Consider the following 21,038-nt stretch of genomic DNA (forward strand, 5'->3'; position numbering starts at 1 on the left):
CAAGTGTTGGAACGCGAATGAGCAGCGTGTCAGACGCAAAATGCAATTGGGAGCTGGGGAAAAAGAAACCCATTGATTTCAAACCACAATTGTTTACCCTCTTCCTTTAAAAATAATCACAATATTGACATCAGTAGATAACAAATGGTTCATTGAAGAGTTGCGAGATTTGACGGGGAAGAAAGACGAGGCCTAAGACGAATGGGTGAACGCTGGCGTTCATGGATTATCAACGTTCCCCTTTGGGAGAAGATGAAAACGGTGGGCCGCACGCACGCACGCACTCCCCAACATTGTTAGCTCAAGTGCTGCTTTGACAGCCGAATTGGGCACACGAGTGCAACCAGGGCCAAATGATGACGATGATGATGATGATGAGGGGAAAAAGAAAAGCTGCCGGCCAGCTTCTTCGTGTTGATGTTTGTGACGTCGTGAGGAGGTGGTGGAGAGACACGGGGAGCTAGGCGACGCTTTGCAAAGCCGGGGTCCCCCGCCCCCCCTTCCTCCAGTCACCCCTTGTCACATGGTAGCGTGGCAAAAATGAGTCATCGCAGACAGCACATTTGGTCTCCTTGACAACTGCAGTGAGGGTTCTTTGGCAGCTCCAGCACGTGGCCGGCCCCTCGTGCCTTTTAGGCTCTCCTCTCCCGAGCATGGGGGCGCTCGGGCTCTTTTGAGGGCGCAGCGGCCGCGTGTTTTGCGCGAGCGGTGCACACGTCCCTCACTCGAACTCTTCTTCCGGACTTTTGCCTTTTCTTGATCATGTTCTTTGTTGTCCTCGTTTTTTCGTCCTCTTTCCCTTGCCCAAATGTTTGGGGCTCACACGCAGCTTTCGTCCTCGTCTCCAGTCTGCGGGCCGAGTCGTCGGGAGAAATCGGGTAGCGGGCCTGGGTTGCGTCCGCCCCCGACGGAGGGGTAGGCCATGGGGGGGATGGTGTTGAGCGGAATGAGCTGCAGCGGCTTGTTGGCGGGCGGCGCGTAGCGGCAGCGCAGGTAGCGCAGGAAGGCGGCGCGGTACGTCTTGTTGAACAGCGTGTACACCAGCGGGTTGACGGCGGACGACAGGTAGCCCACCCACACAAAGACCTTGAGCAGGCCCGCCACCAGGGCGTCGTCGCAGGCCGGCGCCTCGCACGCCGCCGCCAGCACGTTGGTGATGAAGAAGGGGCACCACATGACCACAAAGAGGAAGAAGACCACGCCCAGCACCTTGGATGCCTTCTGCTCGTTGTTGATGGACTGCGCGGTCCGGCGCCCGAAGAGGGCTTCCCGCCGCCTCAGCTTCTGGGAGGGGAGCGAGGCCTGCGAGAAGAAGCCCAGGGTGACGGCGGCGGCAGCGGCGGCCCCCCACCTGGGCCGCCCCGAGCGCAGCGCGGCCTCGTCGCGCAAGGCCCGGACGGTCAGGAAGTAGGTGACCAGCATAATGGTGAGCGGCACGAAGAAGGCCACGAAGGAGCCGGCCAGCACGAAGCCGTCGTCCGTCAGCAGGCAGCTGCCGTCCTTGAACACCTTGGACGGGTCGCGCAGTCCCAGAACCGGGACGGGCGTGGAGATGCCTGCGCACACCCAATCAAAGTGGTTGTTAGCCACAAGCCCAGCAGGGCAAAATTGGACGCTTTGGACATTGTCATGCAGATTTGGGGTTAGGGTTCAACATTTGGTCCAAATCTGCTTCAAAGGAGCTAGTGTCACTCGAATTGGATTGCTACAAAGGCTGTGCACGCGCGCGCGCGCGCGCACGCACGCCCACACCAGTGTGAACAGTAACAATATTAGCGCTGGCGCGAGCAAGCATGCATGCAAGCAAGCAGCATGGCAAGTGTCTGCTCGGTTGCCACGGCAACCGAGCCGACGCTAGCCATTAGCGGCGCTCGTGTCCTTCACTTGTTGCTGTTCGGCCAACATAAGAAATTCTTGCCGATGCTGACCCAATCCGTCCTTCATACGTGGACGCGACGTGACCAAAGCGTATTCGGGAAGGAAAAAAGAAAAAAAAAGCATCTGTGCGCACCAACCAGACACACATTCATTCAGCCAGCGCACGTGGCAACCGTACGGATGCGCTAACAGATGTTATGCTAACACGTGGCGACCGCAGATGGGCGGGCGGGTGGCTGTCCCGACCAACGCCTGGATGCGCGCTAGCACTCGCCGGCCGAGATGCTCCACACGGCCACGATCTTGATGCGGGCCTTGGTGCGCGAGTTGAAGCGGCTGTGGTGGATGGGCTTGCGGATGGCCACGTAGCGGTCCAGCGAGATGGCGCACAGGTGCATGATGGACGCCGTGGAGAACAGCACGTCCAGGTAGATCCACACGGGACACAGCTCTGACGGGAGAGGCCAGCCGTAATCTGAACGAGGCACAACGGACAAATGGAGTGAGGGAGGGAGGGAGGACGAAGCGAGAGCCTCAAACGCGGCCAAACGCAGAAAGCCTTCGCCAGCTCGGCAACGCAACGTGCAAGAGATTACGACGTGCGTGTTGCCATGGCAGCACTTCAAGATGCCATTCACTTTGTTGTTCAAATGATGAAACCGTTTGGCAAAGGTTAGAAAACGGAAGGAATTGATCTGCGCTCATACTTTGTTATCGCGACAAGCAGCTAGGACAAACGCGGAAGTGGAAAAGCGGAAGCAAGGAAGCAAGGAAGCAAGGAAGCAAGCAAGGAAGCAAGCAAGCAAGGAAGCAAGCAAGGAAGCAAGCAAGCAAGGAAGCAAGCAAGGAAGGAAGCAAGCAAGGAAGCAAGCAAGGAAGGAAGGAAGGAAGGGCTCTTTCTGAACCGAAGGCCAGCGACCGTTGGACCCATCAAAGTTGCCGAGAGTCACTCAGCAGGAGGCGAGTGACAGGCTACGCAACATTTACAATACTGAAGAGATGCCACAAGAGGGCAGCAAAGCACTTGGTCGGATTGGACGAGGTAACGAACGGCGTGACGAAAAAGCTCAAGTTTGCCTCCGAAGATGGCTTTGGATGGCATGGTGGAGCTGGCAAACGTGTGATGCCACGCGAGCCACCAGAATGAGTCACCCAATGTCAGCTCACCGTAGAGGACGGTCACCATGGAGACCGGCATGACCAACACGCCCAAGAGCATGTCTGCCACAGCCAGAGACATCAAAAAGTAGTTGGTTGCGTTCTGGAGCTTCTTCTCCAAAGACACGGCCAGGATGACCAGGAGGTTGCCCGTCACCGTGATGCCGATGGCCGCCAGGATCAGCAGCGCCGCCCAATTTTTGCCCGCCTCGTCCCGGCAGAAGCCGGGATCGCCGGAGCCGTTCCCGACGTGAGGACAGCCGTCGCGGCTGGCGTCGCCCGTCCGGAACCCGTGCGGGGGCTCCGGGATCCGCCGGCTTTGAGAGATGAGCTCTGACACGTTGCCAGCGCCGCCACCGCCGCCACCGCCGCCACCGCGCAGGCTCATGCTGTGGCCGGGCGCCCAGGCTCCGGGAAACGTGGCCGCGTTGGGCTCATGATGACTTTGTTCATGATGCCGGCCGAACGGACGGACGACTCACTCGTTCGTAGTCTTCATCCTCGCCTGCTGTTCTCCTCCTTCCATCCAGATGCTTTCAGTTGGAGGTCTCCAAAGGACAAATGAACCTTTTGCCGCCTTTCTACCTCCACGTCTCCGCCACCCTCACCTGTTGCTCGGAGACTTTGCCAAACATGATCCACTAGAATCCTCCAGAAGCTTGGGGTGGGAGATCCGAGATGGATTTGCGCTTGTCGTTTCCTTCCCGTCGCTGCTGGCTTTGGCTCTCAAGTGGGCGCTCCCTCTCCTCCCCCATCTCCTCCTCCTCCCTCGCTCTCTTTTACTCGGCGCAGCAGAGCGAGCTCTCTGGCTGCAGGTGCACAAAGCGGACATCCTCCAGGTGTAGTTAGCCAGCCTGACTTCCTTCCTTTATTCGTCCCAGTTGCTCTGTCTATCCATCCATCCGTCCATCCATCCGTCCATCCATCTGTCTGTCCATCCATCCATCCATCCATCCATCCATTTGGCTCGTCACCATCCGTCCGTCCGACCCTCCCGTCTCGTTTGGTCCGACACTTGGATCCAAAGGTATCCTGCTTTTTGCTTTTCTCCACGTCCTTTGTGAAGTTCTTGACATGCTCCGTAACTCCAGTCTTGAAGTGTCCTTCTTTTCCAGACTCGGTGTTTGACGTGCTTCTCTGTGTGTTTCGTCTCTTGTTGCCGCTCGGTCCTTCGAGGAGGTCGCCGCAAAAGGTGGCAAAGATTACGTCAGGTTTCAACCTGTACTGCGTATTTATTACTCACAGTCTTCGGCCACCCCCTCCGACTTCCTCCAAATACCATCTGTCAATCAAACGCCCCGGGCGACTCTTGGGCGTGCTGCCATGGCAACGGCGATGCCGGCCGGCATCAGGCCTGCTGACCTGTCACACCCAAGTAGTAGGCAACGTAGCAACAATGTCATCAAATGCCAACGTGGTGCAATCACAGCCACTGGCTAAATTGGCACACTTTCTCTTTTTTTTTTTTTTTTTTTTTTCTTCCTTCCTTCTTAGCTCCTCCAGCATGTGGTAGTTGTTATTTTTTGAAATTGCATTCAGAGGTGCGCGAGAATCAGATCAAGACAAAGTCTGACGGACGGAATCCAACCGCTGATGAAAAAGTGCGCGTGGCAGATGCTGATGATAGATGATGTTACAATGACAAATAAAGATCTATTCTATCCATATTCGTCCATGATTCTTCCTAAATCCATTCAAAACAAACTGAGAAGAGAAGAGAAGAGGTCGCCTCGTTGAGCTCTGCTGCCATCTGCTGGCTGCTGAGGAAAATCTGTCGCGCAGACGCGCTGCGGCGGCGCCCTTGTGACGTCGTCCAGAGGGACGCCAGCCCAGCAGCGCTTGGTTGGACTTGTGGACTAGTGATGTGCAGTGCAGTTCTTCTAAGTGAACTGAATCTTTAGAATCGGTTCGTAAGAATCGTTCGCTCTACTTTCTTATTTATTCATTCATTTCTTTCTTTTTTACCTCGTGCAGTGTACATATTGAAGTGTCCATGAGGTGTAGCTAATCACAGGCCACTTCATTAGGGAAAAAGCTTAAGTGAAAGTGAAAAGTACCACACCCACCCTCACCCCCACTCTCTGATTAGCTGGTTGATTTGTGACGTCACACGGACACTCCATTAGGTACACCGCCATTTTCAAGTGTACCTAATAACAGGCCACTTGATTAGGGAAATATCATGGTCAAACGTCACAGGTGTTAAGCTCTAGTCCTTGGGGCCGCATACCAGCATGTTTTCCAAGATAATACACTTTATTACCTGTTATTAGGTCAGTGCTTCTCAAATAGTTTTCTTCTTGCTAGGGGGGGGCGTAACAGAAAATAATTGAGAAGCACTGGGTTAAATAAAGGTTAACCTAAAAAAAAAAAAAAAAAAAAAAAAAAGTGAACCCTGAACTTTGAACCCGCGGTGACCCCGCGGTGACCCCGCGGTGACCCCGTGGTGACCCCGTGGTGACCCCGTGGTGACCCCTGGGTGACTTTTAGTTAAAAGTCGAAAATGTGCACATGACCCCGTGAACTTTGAACCGACCTTTGACCCCTGGGTGAACTTTGAACCGTAAACTTTGACCTTTGACCCCTAGCTAATTACGTTTTTTTTTTTTTTTTTTTTAAACCGGCATAGCAGAACGAACCATGGTCTTCAGATGCCGCGCTGTCGCCATCTCCTGGTCAGTTAGTGAAATGCTTTTGCTGATGTTTTTTTTTTTCTCTCAATCAAAACAAATCAATTAGCCAGTTGGTTTTCTTTATTTAATATCTATTATCAGACAAAACCAAATTGTGAATCAGTCACCTAGGCTATAGCAGAACAAACAATCCATGGTCTTCAGATGCCACGCTGTCGCCATCTCCTTGTCAGCTAGTGAAATGCTTTTGCTGTTTTTTTTCCCTCTCAATTAAAACAAATCAATCAGCCAGTTGGTTTTCTATATTTAATATCTGATATCAGACAAAACCAAATTGTGAATCAGTCACCTAGGCTATAGCAGAACAAACAATCCATGGTCTTCAGATGCCACGCTGTCGCCATCTCCTGGTCAGCTAGTGAAATGCTTTTGCTGTTTTTTTTTCCTCTCAATTAAAACAAATCAATCAGCCAGTTGGTTTTCTTTATTTAATCTCTGATATCAGACAAAACCAAATTGTGAATCAGTCACCTAGGCCAGTGCTTCTCAAATAGTGGGGCGCGCCCCCCTTGGGGGGCGCGTGTGACCCTGGGGAACAGGCTTTTTTTTTGGCAGTACTAGAATAAAGTGTAATTGCGCGTTTACTACAGCAGGGGGCAGTGGCGCTCTCATTGTTACTTCTGTCACGTTTGCGACAGTGCAACATTTTACGACTTACAAGACAAGTTAGGATAGTCACGGTGGGGAGGGGGGGCGCGAATAGTTTTCTTCTTGCTAGGGGGGGGGGCGTAACAGAAAATAATTGAGAAGCACTGCAATAAAGTTAGCTGGAGAAAAGGTGCATGAGAGAAGTGGTGTTTCAGTGAGTGCTTCATGCTTTCCTTGGCAAATCGACATTCTGCCTTCCATAGTCCACGCCAGGAGGGAGACGACGCAACACGTTCACTGACTGATGCGTTGATGCACGCACGGGATGGAAGCCAGGCGGTCAACTGCATTGCCTCGTTCGTGAACGGGAAAGTCACGATTCGTTCCCTCACTGATCCGGTCTCGCGATGATCTGGAAATGCAAATCACTCACTCAGTGACTCTTTCACTCACAATTCCGTTCAGTTGGTGAACGGGAAATGCAATGCGCGACTCGTTCGTGAACAGGAAGTGACGTCATTTTCTTCTTCGTTTTGTTTTACGGCGAGGTGGCACCAGCTCCATTGGGCGCTACCGACACCTACTGGTTGGAGTCATATGAACTGAAAGAAAAAGAACGAATCACTTTAGTGAAAGATTCGTGCTTTGGAACGAATTGTTCACTCACGAGCCAACGCTATTGTGGACTCTGGATAGGCCTGGTTGGCTGGCTAGCTAGCTGGCTACCTTGCATGTTTGTAGCGAGCGACACAACCTCGGTTTGCCATTTGCAAGCAACGCGCGGCGTCTTCTCTCAAGGTACGTACCGTCCCGTCCGGGCAGCTGTCCGGCCGCCATTGCTGCAAAATGAGAGGCACCGGAAAGAAGCCAACTATTTGGCGCTCATTCCCGGGAAGAAGCTAACTTTATTTACGCGAACTTCATTGTCCGCTTTTCGTCGCTTTGCTGCGCATGTGCAGCAGTGACAGGCACTCGCTGCTGTTCGGTGTACTCGACGCTCGCTCGGGCGCTCGGCTAGCTCCGGCCGGCGCTCGCTCGCTGGCTGGCTGCATTCGCGACAGCATGAGCCGCTATTTCGGGGATCGGGTTAGCCACATGTTCAATAGATGTTGGCGTGACTTTGGTCATTTTTGCCATTCCAACGTAACGAGGAAGAAAGCTCAAGGTTTGCTCCAGGTGTCCCTTCTTCAAATCGTCCTGCATGAAAACTTACCTTTGTCTGCTAAATGTCAGTTTGTTTCTTGTGGCACCTTAACGCAATGCTCGGTCCCACCATCAGATGGCGCTCACTCAGGTGTCCTCCAACAAGTGCGCAGGAGGTTTCCAGAAGGTCTTTGAACATGACAGGTGAGGGCGCGGCCGGCGTTTGTCGCCGACGCAACTGCAGGTCGTCATCTCGCTTTGGCTTTTGGCTCACCTTCTTCTCGTGGTTGTCGCTGCAGCGTGGAGCTCAAGTGCAAAATGAAGTTTGCCATCTTCCTGCCGCCCAAGGCGGAGACGCAGAAGTGTCCCGTCCTGTACTGGCTCTCAGGTGAGAACCGGAGGTCGCCTCGTTTGAATTAGAACCGGGCCAGGCAGGTGTACATCTCATCAGAGACATTTGTTTGCTTTTTGAGCCTCCTTACGCCCAGCGCTGTCTTCCAGGCCTGACGTGCACCGAGCAGAACTTCATCACCAAAGCGGGAAGTCAGCTGGCCGCGGCCGAGAACGGCATCATCGTGGTGGCGCCGGACACCAGCCCGCGTACGTGCTGTGCTGTGTTGAGATGCCGGCCGTGTTCTTTGCTCAAGTTTAGCCGCACGTGGGTTCCAGGCGGCTGCGGCGTGGAGGGCGAGGACGACAGCTGGGATTTGGGAAGCGGCGCCGGTTTCTACGTGGACGCCACCCAAGAGCCGTGGAAGAGCAACTACCGCATGTACTCCTACGTGACCCGGGAGGTACGGTGGCAGGCTTTTGCGCCGTCCTTGAAACAACAAGCGCCGTGGCTTTTCTCCCTTTTTGACGGCGCCCGCAGCTCCCCAAAGTGATCAACGACAAGTTCCCGGCCGACCCCGACAGGATGTCCATCAGCGGCCACTCCATGGGTGGCCACGGGGCGCTCATTTGTGCCCTCAAGAACCCTGGAAAGTACAAGGTACAGCTTGCTTGAGGAGGGCCGGACGGCCATCCGCTCGGATGCCCAATGGGCTTTTTGGTGTTTGCCCAGGCGGTGTCAGCCTTCGCTCCCATCTGCAACCCCACGCAGTGCCCGTGGGGGCAGAAAGCCTTCGCCGCTTACCTGGGCCCCCAGCGCGACGCCTGGGAGGTACGTTTGCCGCCCAAGCGTTGAAGCCAAAGAGCGTCACGCCAACATCTCTCCCTCTCTCTCTCCCAAGGCCTACGACGCCACGGTTCTGGCTGCGGGCTACTCGGGCCCGCCGCTCGACATCCTGCTGGACCAGGGCCGCGACGACCAGTTCCTGTCGGCCGGCCAGCTGCTGCCCGACAACTTGATCGCCGTCTGCTCTGACAAGAAGATCCCCGTGGTGTTCCGCCTGCAGCCTGTCAGTCGTAGCCAAATTGTTGCACAATGCTGACAGTGCCCCTTTGAATGTTAAAAGGCTTCTAACTTTTTTTTTCCTTTCCCTGTCCTGTCCTGTCCTGTCCGCAGGGTTACGACCACAGCTACTTCTTCATCTACTCGTTCATCGGCGACCATATCAAGCATCACGCCAAGTTCCTCAATGCCTGAACATGCCAACACCCGTCCGCTTTCGCTACATTAGCAATAAAAGTCCTTCCTCAACTGCCTTTGTTGCTAGTTGTTCATTTTGTTTTCACGTGTCAATTATTGAACTGGTTCTTTCATCACAAACAAGATATTTGGGTTTAATTACCTGCCATGTTTGGGCTTGTACTTGCACCTTCATCAGAGTGGCACTGGTGTAGTTGCCTTTGTTGCTCTTGTCGTGTTAATGCTGTCCCAAGCGACAGTGTCAACGGGCTCACTAGCGCCACCTGGAAAGTCACAAAAGACGTACTCGACATCAAAGTGTGCCATTTACCACACTTAACATTTGATAGTCAGCTTTTATTTTCTGCTAATGTAGCAAATCAATCATAAAGCTGCAGGCAAATATTTGGAAGGTTGCCCACTCGTTTCGCACGTTTCACTCCAAGCTTGCCGCCGTGCCGTATTTTGCTCTTCTGGGCCAAGAAAAAAAGGGAGTTTGCAGAGGTGCTACAAACGTCCTTGCAAAAATCCACACAATGATGATGATAAAAATAGACTTGGCAAAAATAGGTCGTCATCTTCAATGCACACCAATGTGGCGTTATCCAGTTCAAGTTCAGTCCTGGAAAAACAAGCCTTGTCCCCCAAAGTTTGCCTTTAGCGGCGGGCCACCAAGGTTCCGCTTGGTGGCGGGCGTCATGGTCAGGCACGCGCTTCCGCTCCCGGTGCGGCCCCCTTCTGCTCCAGCAAGGCCTGCACCATGGCGCAGACCTTGAGAAGGCCTTTCTCCTCCAGGATGTGCTGTGGCAGGCACAGCTTGTCCTGCAAAAATGAAGGGCAAACAATTTGAAAGCCTCATTTGCCTGTTTCCCCACCCAAAGCAAAAGCCTGATTTGAAATCCCTCATTGGAAAGCCCAACCTTAGTTCCAAACCCGAGTTCCAAAGCCTACCCCAATGTTATCTTATGGTCTAAGCTACTTTCCGCTCAATAATGACTTGCTGTTTAGCTCTACCACCATTCTTAATACATGCTCAATTCTCTTTGGAGCATACTGCCACCTACTGTATAGAAAGAGTCAATGCAATGGTTTCTGCCAATCCCGTGTTTCGCTCATCCCAAGTGCTTTATCCTCAGCTCAGCCCAGCCCAGCCCAGCTCAACCCAGCCGGGTTTGGGCAGTAGGCGGGGGTCGCCAGCCGATGGCAGTACAACCAAGCGGGTGCTCAATTCACCTACCATGCATGTTTTGGAAAAGCCACAGGGAGAACACCAAACTCCGCAGAGGGAGGGAGGGAGGGACGGAGGGAGGCTGGAGCCGGCCAGCCGGGTGAAACTGTTTTCAGACCTAATGTTGGGAGGCTTTTGGAGCAGTTTAGGAGGTGGAAATTGGATTTGTTTTTCCCATTCAGATTCAAATTGGCCGAGCGTTTGATTCATTTGGGGGTGTTCAAAGTGGTATTGAGGCTACTTTGCTTTTCAAGATTGGATTTTGCTCATCTTCAAGCGGCTACTTTTTGGATTGGAACTTGAGCTTTGCCACATGGCCCACTGCTCTGACAGCTCCGCCTCCGGCCGGGCATGACGTCAGCGGGCAGCTACGCTCCGCAACGGGCGAGCGCGGCACCTTTGACAAAAGATTAACGACACATCACAATTCAATGCAAATGTTCGGTCAATATGGGTTCTTTGTTACAAACACCAGTTGACAGTTTGGAAGGGCACAACACAGCACAAAATTGACATTTTTCAAACGGAGGCTTGGCTTTCATGGCTTCAACAGTTGCCGTGATTGCATGTTATCTTCTGACTATGTGCTATGTTGGCTCAAGTGCTTTGCTTAGGCTGTTGCAAAAGCGCAATACAAGGAAAGACTTTTAAGACCTTCTGGGGGGATTGTGCTCCATCGCCATTGTGTGGCTCAGGTTGAGAAAAAAAAAAAAAAAGGTGAGCACAAATTCATACAAAAGTCAGAAGACACTCAAAGGGAATGCTAAATGGCCAATGCTAACAATGAGGCGAGCGTTAGCGTTACATTTGGACCTGCGCAAGCGAGCGCTTTTGCTTGACGTCGGAGGCCTGACATTTGGGCTCCTTCCAGGTTGCCATTGTGCCAAAACCCGGGGCCGCGTTTTCCCCATGGCCGCGGTTACGTCCGCTCGCTCCAAAGGTAGACGGCGAAAAGCAGCAGCAGGCAGAAGAGGTGGCCAAGGCTGCAGCCAATCAGGTCCCACCACCGCCAGGCCGCGGGCGGGGTCTGAGTGGACGCAGACACCGAATCCGGCGGCGCCGCCGCCGCCGCCACGGCTTTTTTGTTCAGAGGTCGGATGGCCTCCGAGCGCTTCCCGCCCACCAGCGTCCTGACCGTGGCGCACAGGGGTGGCAGGCGGCATTGGATGATGTCATATGCGGAGCACAGAGAAGACTGGCCACCCAAGAGAAGAATAGAGGGACGGACGGACGGGGAAGAAACAAAGACCACCACGACAAAAAGGTGGGAAATCCAGGCGGACAGCGAAAAGAGAAAAAAGAGGTAAGAGATTAAAAAAAAGGGAGCAAGGAGAGAGAGGCGGTAACCATGGCGACAGAGATGCGCATAACCATGGCGACCAGCGGGGACGGATGCTGACCGGGAGCGGGAGGAGGAGGACGTCAGACTCCTCCTCGTCCCGATGCGACCGGCGAGGAAAAGCGGGCCGCCGGCCGTGCGTGTGTTAGCGCGGGTGGGGAGCTTCCGGCCTGCGCAAGCTAGCAGTCTGTTAGCATGGGTGCTTTGAAGCCAGCTAGCAGGAAGTTAGCACGGTGTTTGGCGCTAGTTGTCGACTAGAGAGCGTTTGCAGCCAGCGAGCACGCCGGCTAGGAGGACAACAGTCATGCTAGTGGTGTAGCGTGTGGCAAGCAAGCTCGACACGCGTTAGCACCGTTAGCTTGTCCTCAGCAGTTTAGCGGCACATGTAAGCGCAGGAGTTGGCAACAGAGCAGGTGCAGATGCTTGACAGCAGCATTTAAAGCCAGCACTTGTGCCACTGAGTTTACGTTCAAGGGTAAATAAAAAGAAACAAGCAGAGTTCAAAAAAAAAAAAAGTGAGCACAAACAGGAAGTTGTCGCTCGGATGGATGAAGCAGCCACGCGCGCACGTACGACACGACACGACACGAGGGTAACATCCTGCGAGGAAGGCCGAGCGCTGCCGGGTTGGAGTCCCCAAAACGGGACAGAGGATGCGAAAGCCTCGCTCGGCCTTCCCGCCAGGACCGTGTTTGTTTGGTGAGCTCACCTCGGGCACCCCCGTCTTCCGACAGGCGTCCAGGAAGTTCTCCACGTTGCGGCGACACTTTGCCATGCTGAGTTTGGGCTGCGGCAAAGGAAAGGACAGACAGCTCGGTCGAGGCGTTCCGCAGTTCGAAGGGGGCGGGGCCTACCACGGCGGGCGAGGGCACGTGGATGCTGGCCACAGAGCGCGGGCGAACGTGATTGGCCAGGTGGCAAAGCACCACGCCGTCCATCAGCGACGAGCCCAGGTCATCGGGAAGCACCACCTTCAGCCGGCTCTCGATACTCTGCGGCCAGTAGAGGGAAGGCGAGCGTCAAATCCAAAAACTCACACTGAGGCGGGACGGGACGGCTGCTTACGTCTCGGAGCTGTTCCATCAGCTCCAGTTCTTCCCTCAGCTGCTCCATCTTCCTCCTCATGGTGAACTGCGGGTCCACACACTCCACACTCTTATGGCTGCGTAGGAACACTGAACAACAAGGCCGAGTGGACAGAGAAGTAGAAAAAGAGGGAGGAGCTTTTGAATTTAGAGCGAGCCAGTCATTCCATCCCGCCGCCGGCTGCTGCTGCTGCTGCTTTGCAAATTGGGAGGCGCCCGGGGACGGCGGAGCCTTCCGGTCGGGACGCCGACCGCCCGCCGGGTCCGGACCTACCGCACTGGGGCGCGCCTCCCTTTCCGCGGCTACAGAGGGGCGGGGCCTGCGAGAGACGGGTGGGGGAGAGAGGGGGCGAGCAGGGCAGCGAGGAGGGGGCTGCCAGCATGCGGGGATCATTGCAAATAAATGGGAAGATGGCAAAACGGGCGGGAGGCCACAACACCAGACGGCACAGATAAACACAAAAAAAAAAGAACAAAAAAAACAAACAAAAAAAAACAGCAAAGAGCCACGTTAGCCTGACATTAGCGGTTAGCCACAAGTCACATGCTCAGCAGGCCCCACATAAGCGCTACGGATCCACGCAAGTCAACTCAAGCTAGCAATTAGCACAGTATGCTCAGACTGACAAATTTGATCCAAAGACCGTCAAAACCCTCGGATCGGACTTCCGCGTGATGATTTGATTTGGCGTGGTATTCAGCTTTACAACTCACCCGAGCGAGGTTTGAGTCCAAAGGGCGCAGCGGACATTGTGGGAAGTCTGCTCGGAGAACGGTTCAGTCGCTACGGTTGGAAAAAAAGAGAAGAGCAGTACATTCAGCCGATGTTCACCATTGGTCCAGTCACCTAGTCACTGAGTTCTTTCTGGGACTAAATTCCTACCTTTGGCGCGTTGCCGCCGTCGTCGTCATCGTCGCTGTCCTGCCCGCTGAGGGGGGGGGGGGGGGGGGGGGTCAACAAAAAGGCCCGCTAGTGTCACCCCAATGCATCATCACAGGGTTCACTGGGCTGACTTACTTGACGGAGGGGTCCGCCGTGAGCCTTTCCACCGGGTACAGTCGCACGCCGCACAGCTCCTCCTGCTCCAGGTTGATTCTGAGGCGCACACGGGACGGGGCACACTTCGGCAAAGACCTCGGGGGAGGGGGGGTGACGGACGGACGAGGATGCCTACCTGCCGGGATTCCGCACAAGCTCCGCGGCCTCCTTCAGCTGGCCGATCACCTCCGAGTCGTCCCCCGTCACCTTTGACCTGCAACCGTATTCATCATCCATATTGTCAAAACGGACATCTGGCTAAGCGAGTTTCTCTCACTCGTGCTCTGACGTCCAGTGAAAGTCTTCGTCGATCCGCAGCGGCTCGTCCGAGTCTGGCGCCGTCGCCGCCGTCTGGCCCTGAAAGCCACGGCCACATTTTTCAAAACGCCATTTGTCCGATACGACGCCTTCTGGCCACGTCGGACGTAATCCGGTGACGTCACGTAACAATCGTTTCCTCTGTGTTTATCAAAGTCATCAAGTGATTGTCACGGCCGAGTCACCTCGCTGGGGCTCTCCTCGGTTAGACGCGCCGCCTCCGAGCTGGGATCTGCACGGACACGAGACGTTCCATTTCCGTGCGCTTTGTTGGCTTGTGTGCAAAAGAAAGGGGCAAAAAAGCAAGCCATCGGGCTGGACCGAATTGCCCGTGTACCCGTCAGGGAGCTGACGTGTTCGCTGGAGTCGTCCTTGCAGAGTCCGTCCTCCTCGGTGATGTGGCTCATGGGCACGTTGAGACTCAGCGTGTCTTCGTCCGACGGCTGGCAAAATATGCACACGCGCTTGCACAAGGAGAAAGAAAAGGGAGGTCGGCACAAGGAGCGGACCTCGGTCGCCGACAGCGGCCTCTTGTCTCCGACGTCGCTGTCCACTCCCGAGTCGCTGTCTTGCTTCCTCTGCTGCTCCGAGTCCTCGCCGCTGCACGGGAAAGGCAAATGAAGCTCCTTTCTCCCACTCTCTGGCCACTTTGGCATCAGACTGGCTTTTTTGTTTTACGGGAACGCCCGCCCGACTCACCGCATCAGGCTGAGGCGCTCCACGACGGGCAGGTCGAGCGCGTCGGCCATCTTGTCGCTGCGACACGCTTCCGTGCTGAGATACTTGAAGATGTGAACTTTGCCCTTGAGACAGATCTGAGGGGAGGGGGACATTTAGTCCTGTCACAAGGTTCACCCCACCCCAAACGCTTTTCACCTCTTTGGTTGCACGGACCAAAACAGACCAAACTTTTGATGTCGAATTTGGAGGGGGGAAAATGGCGCTACCTGTGCCGGCGGGCTCTGCAGCGGGTTGTTCTCCAGGCGCAGGGCCTGCAGCCGCGCCATTTTGCGGTAGCTCAGCGGAATGCTCGACACCTTGTTGCACGAGAAGTCCAACTTGACCAGAGGAAGGTCGGCCAGGTCTGTACGCAACGGCGCCGTTAGCCACTGCGTTGCTAACGTAAGCAACAGTCATTTCGCTACACGCTAACATCAATTGTTAGCATAGCATTCGACCGCAAGGCACACGATAAAAACCCCAGCATCTCCAGACTCGGGTTTCTATCCTGCCGTGCGTTAGCGTAGCGACAGTTAGCGTGTCACTTCCCGTACAGCAAATGTTAGCGTTTCATCGGTCGTCCGTTGTCGGCTTTAAGACGAGAGCTGGCGCTGGTCCGCCCGAGCGTTCGTGGGACAACGCTATCAACGTGCGAGGTGTTAGGATGGTTAGCGGAAGCGCTTCCGTCCGTCGCAGCACCCGGGCGGGCGACCGACCTTCCGGAAGGACGCAGAGCAGATTCCGTCGTACGTTGAGCTCCCGTAAGGCCCGAAGACGTCCGATGTGTGGCGGTAGGGTCGTGAGCTCGTTACAACTAATGTCCTGTCGGTCGGGGGGGGGAGACAAAAGCGCCTTTTCAAAAACGTTTCCTTTGCTGCGCCGGAGGAGTCCAGAGTATGTACGCTCGCTCGCTCACCAGCTCCATGAGGCGACGCAGTTGTCCGACGCTCTCGGGCAGGCTGACCAGTTTATTGTTGCTGGCGTTGAGGACTCGGAGCGGCAGAGTGCACAAGCAGGCCGGTAACGAGCTCAGCTGGTTGCGACTGAAAGGACAAAGCAAGCCGTCCGTCATTGGCTCCAAATCAGCAAGGAGCGGAACCGGCGGAATGAGGCCGCCGGCCCTAGTTTGCACACCTGAGGTTGAGCCAGGTGAGCGAGTGCAGGCTGATGACGGCGTCCGGGATGCTTCTGATGCAGTTGTGGTACAAGTTGAGGCTCTCCAAGGCCACCAGGTGGCACACTTCCGAGGGCACGTCCGACAGACGGTTCTTGGACAAATCTGGACGCACAATAACGCAAACACGCACGCTTGTAACGGGCCATACAAATGCTGCAGCACGTGGAAATTCTGCAAGGTCGGCACGGCACGTATTGCTTGTGTGTGAGAGAGAGAGAGAGAGGCAGCTGCATCCTGAGGAAAACGCCAAGACTCCTCCCTCCCTCTCCTATAATAACAGAGTCGGTCGGTCGGTCGGTCGGGCAAAAGCGTGACAACAACACGACTGCGCCTTGCTGTCTGTCTGTCGTTCTCCACTCCACCTCTCCTGTGGTCCGGAACTCCATTTTTTTTGTCTTTCAAGACAAGCATTGGCAAATATTTCAAAATAGATTCAAAATGGGTCTTGCAAAACTAATTGGAGAAAATCCATTTTTTTTTTCTCCAAAATAGTTGAGAGCAAAATCATTTGTGCGCACTCAAACAGCACGCACGCACGCACGCACGCACGCACGCAGACCTACCTACCTCCAAGTGTATTTTTAGAACAGGCGGTAACGTTTGAAGGCCGCAGCGGAGTAGCGCTGAGGGTCACGTGACCCGAGTGAGTCCACTCGCATGAGCGGCGGGGAGAACGTGGGTTGGCGCTCGTGCTGCCCGCCCGTGCAAACACGTCGTTGCACTCGCTCCAATTTCTACACGTAGATGTCAAAATGTGTCGGCGCAGTTGGCACCCACGCAACATCAAAGATCTGCCCACACCACACGTGGCCGTTTCCAGAGCCCAAATGGAACATTTGCCAATGTGACGTCACCACGGGTTGGGCTCTTTGCTGTTTGCGGGAGAAGCGCGCCCGCCCAAGCCGTCATTCCTTATCCGTCCCACTTTAGCGCCTGCCTGCCTGCCTTCCTGCCTGCCAGGCGGAAAAGTAGGACGAGGAGAAACCGGAGCAGCGGCCGGCCGGCCGGCCGTCCGGGGAGATGGCTTGCAGTCGCTACGTCTTTGTTCTCATTTTGCTTGCTCTTAATTTGTGCTACAAAAGACACCATGAAAAAGGCCACCAAGAAATTGACAGGATTAAGTAGAAAAGGGAAGGGTGGGGGTGCTGGGAACCAGACATGTCAAAACACACACACACACACGAGGTTGCTGAAGGCGGAGTAAAATGTGGGTCACGGGGGGTTGTGTGTGTGTGTGCGCGCGCGATACATTAGCTGCATCAGTATCAAGTGTGGATGCGATCACCGAAATATTTGGTCAATTGAGCCGGAAGATTGTTCAAGAGAGCAAGATGAAATTTGGAGGCGGCCCTGTCCGTCTGCTAATCTCGCTCTGCCGCTTTTTACGGCGCGTTTGCGTGAGCCTCGAGACAAAGTCTGACGCCGCGCCACTTTATATGGGGAGATGGACGGCGGCGAGTCGCAGACGCCGCCGCCGCCGCCTTCACGTCTTTGGGTCTGGCCGGCCCAATCTGCCGGCGAGCGTCGAATGAGCTGCGTCGCATCCAAAAATAGCTCTCACTTGAAACGGACGTCGGCGGCGCGCTGGCTATTCTTTTTTTTCCCTTCGCGAATTTGCTCCGGGCATATTTGGCTCCAAATGTACCCGGGGAGACTCATTGGAATGACATTTAAAAAAAAGCAACAACACTCAATGACATTTCAGAGCTCAACTTTTCAAATGGGCTCCAAATCAGCTTCCATTGCTCCTAAATGGCACAAGACTCATTTTAGGAAGCAAAATGGTCCCGCTCAAAGCCAAGGCAAGCCTTTAATACTTCACAAAGCAAACGAGCGAGGATGACATCCTCCCCCTCAAAACGACGCCCTTTCGGAAATCAAACGATGAGCTGACTCGGCACGGATTTATTTGCTGGGCCTGACCGACGCAATTGAGCGGCAAGCAAACCTGCGCGGCTCCTTCGGGGTGCTCTCTGCTTTTGCCGCTCTCTAACCCTTTGCCGTTTGCCCTTGCAATGCTCTCAAGACTTTCAAGCTGTTTCTCAGCTTCCGGCGGAGGAAAAGATGGCCTCCGGAAAACAATGAGCCGGCCGGCCGGCCGGCCGGGGTGGGCCCACTTCCCGCGGCTGGCTCGGGGGCTAGCTTCCGGCCGGCCGGAGCTAGCAGGCCAGAGGACTGCTTAGCGCCTCTCCCCAGCCAAAGATTTGCCGCCTCCGCAAATGACAAAAATAATGCAAAGGCAGGCAGGCGCCAATGTTAGCTTTGCCTGCTGCTGCTGCTGCTGCTGCTGCTGCTGCTGCTGCTTGGGCTAGCTGAGGCCGCACCCCAGGCTTTGCGTGCGTTGCAGCCATCCATCTGAAGAACACACCTGTAATGTCCTCCACTTGGCTTCGTCACCAACCTCCGTACGCTTTTCTAAAATAGTATCCGTTATTAGGGCTCGCTCGAACGGTTCTACAAAGCAGCGCTCTCTCTCTCTCTCTCTCTCAGTGTCATTTCACAGGCATCAAATGCCATTGATGTTTGGCTCTTGCTGACCTTTTGAAATGATTGCAAGACATGAACAGGGCAAATGAACGACTGCTATTGAAAACGTAGCGTGCGTCGTGTGCTTTTGGAAGCAGGCTTACCTGAAGGGGCGCCAATTGCAATCGAGCTCGCACGAGCCATCAAATAGGAAAGGAAAAAGTTGCCTTTGTTAGAGAGGAGACATCAAGCTCCGCCCACATCCCCTGTTGACAAAACATTTGGCGGCGGCGGCCGTGACTGAGGGAGCCTGACGCGCCTTTCTGACGGACGGCACACACCTCCCACGTTGACCGCCCGTGGATGTTGGCAAGCCGTTACAGACAGGAAGAGACGAAAATTGGATGGATGGATGGATGGATGGATGGATGGATGGGGGGGGGGGGGGGGGGATACCACGAGAAGGCACACGCCATTGGCAGCCCTCCCACGCCCACTCACACTCACTCAGTCAGTCAGTCAGTCAGTCAGTCACTCACCTGCTTCCACCGTATCGCTCAGGTCGACTCCGGCCGCCGTCCGCGGGAACTCCTTGAGTTTCCTGGCACTGAGGTTGAGCGCGCCGCTGAGCGTCGCCTCCTCCAGCGCTCGCTCCAAGCCGCGGCTGTTAGGCGGCGCGGCCCCGCCGTTGGCGCCGATGTGGCCGGGCGGCGGCGGCGGCGATGCCACCGGCTGGCCGAGCAGGGGCTCCGCTCCTGGCGTCGCCATGCTGCTGCTGCTGCTGCTGCTGCTGCTGCCGCTGCTGGCCGTCGCTAGCGGTCCGCTCGTGGCTCTGCTCGTAGCTCCGCTTCCTGCCGCGTCGATGCTGTGCGAGCGAGCGGCATCAAACTCAACGGCCAAAAGAAAACATCCGCGACGCGTCCGCTCGGCGCCCTTTCAAAATACAACGAGCGGAAGTGCCTCGTCCACTCAAGGCTTACTTGGGGAAATGTGGACGTGAGCGAACCACGCATGCGCCTTACGAGGGAGATGGGGGTAAAACTTGAACGATGGCGACATCTGGTGGATGCCAGCTGCGTTACGTGTTCGCTGGCTGTGCGTGCGTGCGCGCGTGAACCGCGTATCGTTTGAAGCATTTCGCTCACGCTAGGTTTTTCCATGCTTCTCGTTCCCCTTGTGGTGACACCACACACAGACAAAAGAATGTTTGCGCTCGGGGCGGGGTCATATCCCGCTGACCGCACCGACCCAAACCAAGCATGTCAGCTGGTGCGTGGACTCGGCCACTTCCGGCCACTTCCGGCCACTTGTTGCTCCGGTTGCTCTGCTGTCCCCGGCTCGTCCACTAGATGTCAGCCAATACCTACGTTTCGTTTTGCTCCCGCACGTTGCTTCCCTCCAACAAAAGTGGCCGTTTGCCGCTATCGTCCGGCTTCTCAAGCTGCCAAACAATTGTTCCCCTTGGATTCGGCAACAATGTGCCGTCCAAACAAGAGCTGGCACCTTTGCGATGGCGGACGCGCTCGTTCACGCGCACTGCTTCCTGTCAAGACTTTTCACCTTTGACCCCGAGGCCTGCTTAGCATTCAAGGCGCTGCCTGGAATATATTGATTTTTTATTTTTTTTTACACACGTCACTCTCGATCGACACCTATCTAATGTACCCGATCGTACGGCGCCGTAAACTAAGGGCAGTAAACAAGCAAACTGGCCAAGGGACTGGAAATGACGTGACTCGTTCGTTGCAAGCGCCATGCTGACAAACAACAGTTTGCTTCGCTTTTCGCCTTTTACGAGGCCCGCACTTATGTATGTACGTGTGTAATTGTTCAAACGTCAACAAATAAAGCTGCCAAACGGGCCGTGTAACAACGACTCGTTAGCCGAGCCGGACGCTTAATGTTTGGGCAATTGTTTTTAACGGGACGCCGCGCCGCGTCCGTCTGTCGAATCGGCGCTTGACGAATAACGTTTGACGGGAGCGCCAAGCGAAAGGCGCAGACGTCAGCCCCGCTTTTGATCAACTCCGAGATGAGTCATAAACATGTTTTACGTTTGGTCGGTGACGCAACGTTTTGGACGTGTAAAAACGACACTTTTGTGGCTTTCTTAAATGCCCCACGCGCCCCAGGTGGGCGACGGTGCGAGTTGGCCCGCCTAAACTGACGAGACGGTATTCAATTCAAAGGCGTACTTGTCGATTCCCGCTGGCTGCACTTTTCTTTTGTAATTGTTTGTGCACGGGTGAGCAAAGAGCAATTTGGTGAAATTAATCGTTGAGTGCGTGCCATCCGAGTCGCGCGGCTCTCTCGTAAAAAAGGCAAACCAATTGATCAATCGGAGGCCCGGCTTCTCACGTGTCCCCCCCCCCCCCAGGGAGGCGGCTCCACAACGGATGGCCCGATGGACTGTGACAAGGCCTTTAATCAGGCCCGGCCGACAATTTATGCTAATGGCTGCGGCCGGCTCTAACGGGGAGGATTTGATTACGCCGCGGCTTGATCTCGTCCACATCTGCTGCTCGCGCAGGCCCGGGACTGGGCTTCTTTGATTTATGCGGCCCCGCCCGAGGCTCGAGCCCCTCGCAACTTTGGGCCATCCGTTGCTGCTCGTCCCATCCGTCCGTCCGTCCATC

At 55.0% G+C, this 21,038-nt stretch overlaps 3 protein-coding genes across 14 annotated transcripts; 1 reads left to right on the top strand and 2 right to left on the bottom strand.

The window, feature by feature from the left end:
- Positions 1–44: 44 nt before the first annotated feature.
- LOC133159811 (5-hydroxytryptamine receptor 2A-like) lies at positions 45–3,424 on the bottom strand. Its single transcript, XM_061287181.1, has 3 exons — positions 3,046–3,424; positions 2,153–2,353; positions 45–1,556 (listed from the first exon to the last, which is right to left on the bottom strand). The coding sequence occupies exons 1-3, from the start codon at positions 3,422–3,424 to the stop codon at positions 820–822; spliced, it is 1,317 nt and encodes a 438-aa protein (XP_061143165.1). The 3' UTR covers positions 45–819.
- A 2,714-nt stretch (positions 3,425–6,138) lies between these two features.
- Positions 6,139–19,668, bottom strand: lrch1 (leucine-rich repeats and calponin homology (CH) domain containing 1). Of its 10 annotated transcripts, XR_009715733.1 has the most exons (21): positions 18,942–19,664; positions 15,894–16,038; positions 15,676–15,802; positions 15,476–15,581; positions 14,987–15,123; positions 14,739–14,854; positions 14,549–14,639; positions 14,377–14,482; positions 14,225–14,271; positions 13,999–14,078; positions 13,858–13,935; positions 13,701–13,778; positions 13,566–13,611; positions 13,397–13,466; positions 12,663–12,772; positions 12,452–12,589; positions 12,307–12,384; positions 10,543–10,655; positions 9,453–9,852; positions 7,531–9,314; positions 6,139–6,919 (listed from the first exon to the last, which is right to left on the bottom strand). XR_009715733.1 is itself a non-coding variant. In XM_061287027.1 (18 exons), the coding sequence occupies exons 1-18, from the start codon at positions 19,168–19,170 to the stop codon at positions 9,411–9,413; spliced, it is 2,442 nt and encodes an 813-aa protein (XP_061143011.1). In that variant the 5' UTR covers positions 19,171–19,664; the 3' UTR covers positions 9,367–9,410. The 10 variants fall into 10 exon arrangements, 4 of the variants coding, with proteins under 4 accessions (XP_061143011.1, XP_061143013.1, XP_061143012.1 ...); XR_009715732.1 differs by having other exon boundaries at positions 6,139–6,729; positions 14,225–14,482; positions 18,942–19,665; XR_009715731.1 differs by having other exon boundaries at positions 14,225–14,482; positions 18,942–19,665.
- Positions 6,915–9,107, top strand: esd (esterase D/formylglutathione hydrolase). 3 transcript variants are annotated; one of them, XM_061287033.1, is made up of 9 exons: positions 6,915–7,115; positions 7,597–7,664; positions 7,760–7,848; positions 7,962–8,060; positions 8,130–8,254; positions 8,332–8,451; positions 8,524–8,622; positions 8,693–8,860; positions 8,968–9,107. In XM_061287033.1, exons 2-9 carry the CDS (start codon positions 7,597–7,599, stop codon positions 9,046–9,048), a joined length of 849 nt encoding a protein of 282 aa, XP_061143017.1. In that variant the 5' UTR covers positions 6,915–7,115; the 3' UTR covers positions 9,049–9,107. The 3 variants fall into 3 exon arrangements, with proteins under 3 accessions (XP_061143017.1, XP_061143016.1, XP_061143018.1); XM_061287032.1 differs by lacking the exon at positions 6,915–7,115 and adding an exon at positions 7,270–7,493; XM_061287034.1 differs by lacking the exon at positions 6,915–7,115 and adding an exon at positions 7,270–7,482.
- Positions 19,669–21,038: the final 1,370 nt, after the last annotated feature.

Source organism: Syngnathus typhle, linkage group LG9 (assembly GCF_033458585.1).
Source record: "Syngnathus typhle isolate RoL2023-S1 ecotype Sweden linkage group LG9, RoL_Styp_1.0, whole genome shotgun sequence".
Classification (NCBI taxonomy): domain Eukaryota; kingdom Metazoa; phylum Chordata; class Actinopteri; order Syngnathiformes; family Syngnathidae; genus Syngnathus; species Syngnathus typhle.

Coding starts and splice junctions, on each gene's coding strand:
- LOC133159811 (XM_061287181.1), bottom strand. CDS start 3,424: ATGAGCCTGCGCGGTGGCGGCGGTGGCGGCGGTGGCGGCGCTGGCAAC. Junction 2,354..3,045: donor CATGGTGACCGTCCTCTACG/GTGAGCTGACAT, acceptor TGCCTCGTTCAG/ATTACGGCTGGCCTCTCCCG. Junction 1,557..2,152: donor CGTGTGGAGCATCTCGGCCG/GCGAGTGCTAGC, acceptor GGGTGTGCGCAG/GCATCTCCACGCCCGTCCCG.
- lrch1 (XM_061287027.1), bottom strand. CDS start 19,170: ATGGCGACGCCAGGAGCGGAGCCCCTGCTCGGCCAGCCGGTGGCATCG. Junction 14,640..14,738: donor GAGCGCCTCAGCCTGATGCG/GTGAGTCGGGCG, acceptor TTTCCCGTGCAG/CGGCGAGGACTCGGAGCAGC. Junction 13,779..13,857: donor CTTGTGCGGAATCCCGGCAG/GTAGGCATCCTC, acceptor TGTGCGCCTCAG/AATCAACCTGGAGCAGGAGG.
- esd (XM_061287032.1), top strand. CDS start 7,380: ATGAGCCGCTATTTCGGGGATCGGGTTAGCCACATGTTCAATAGATGT. Junction 7,494..7,596: donor AAGCTCAAGGTTTGCTCCAG/GTGTCCCTTCTT, acceptor TCCCACCATCAG/ATGGCGCTCACTCAGGTGTC. Junction 8,061..8,129: donor GGCGCCGGACACCAGCCCGC/GTACGTGCTGTG, acceptor CGTGGGTTCCAG/GCGGCTGCGGCGTGGAGGGC.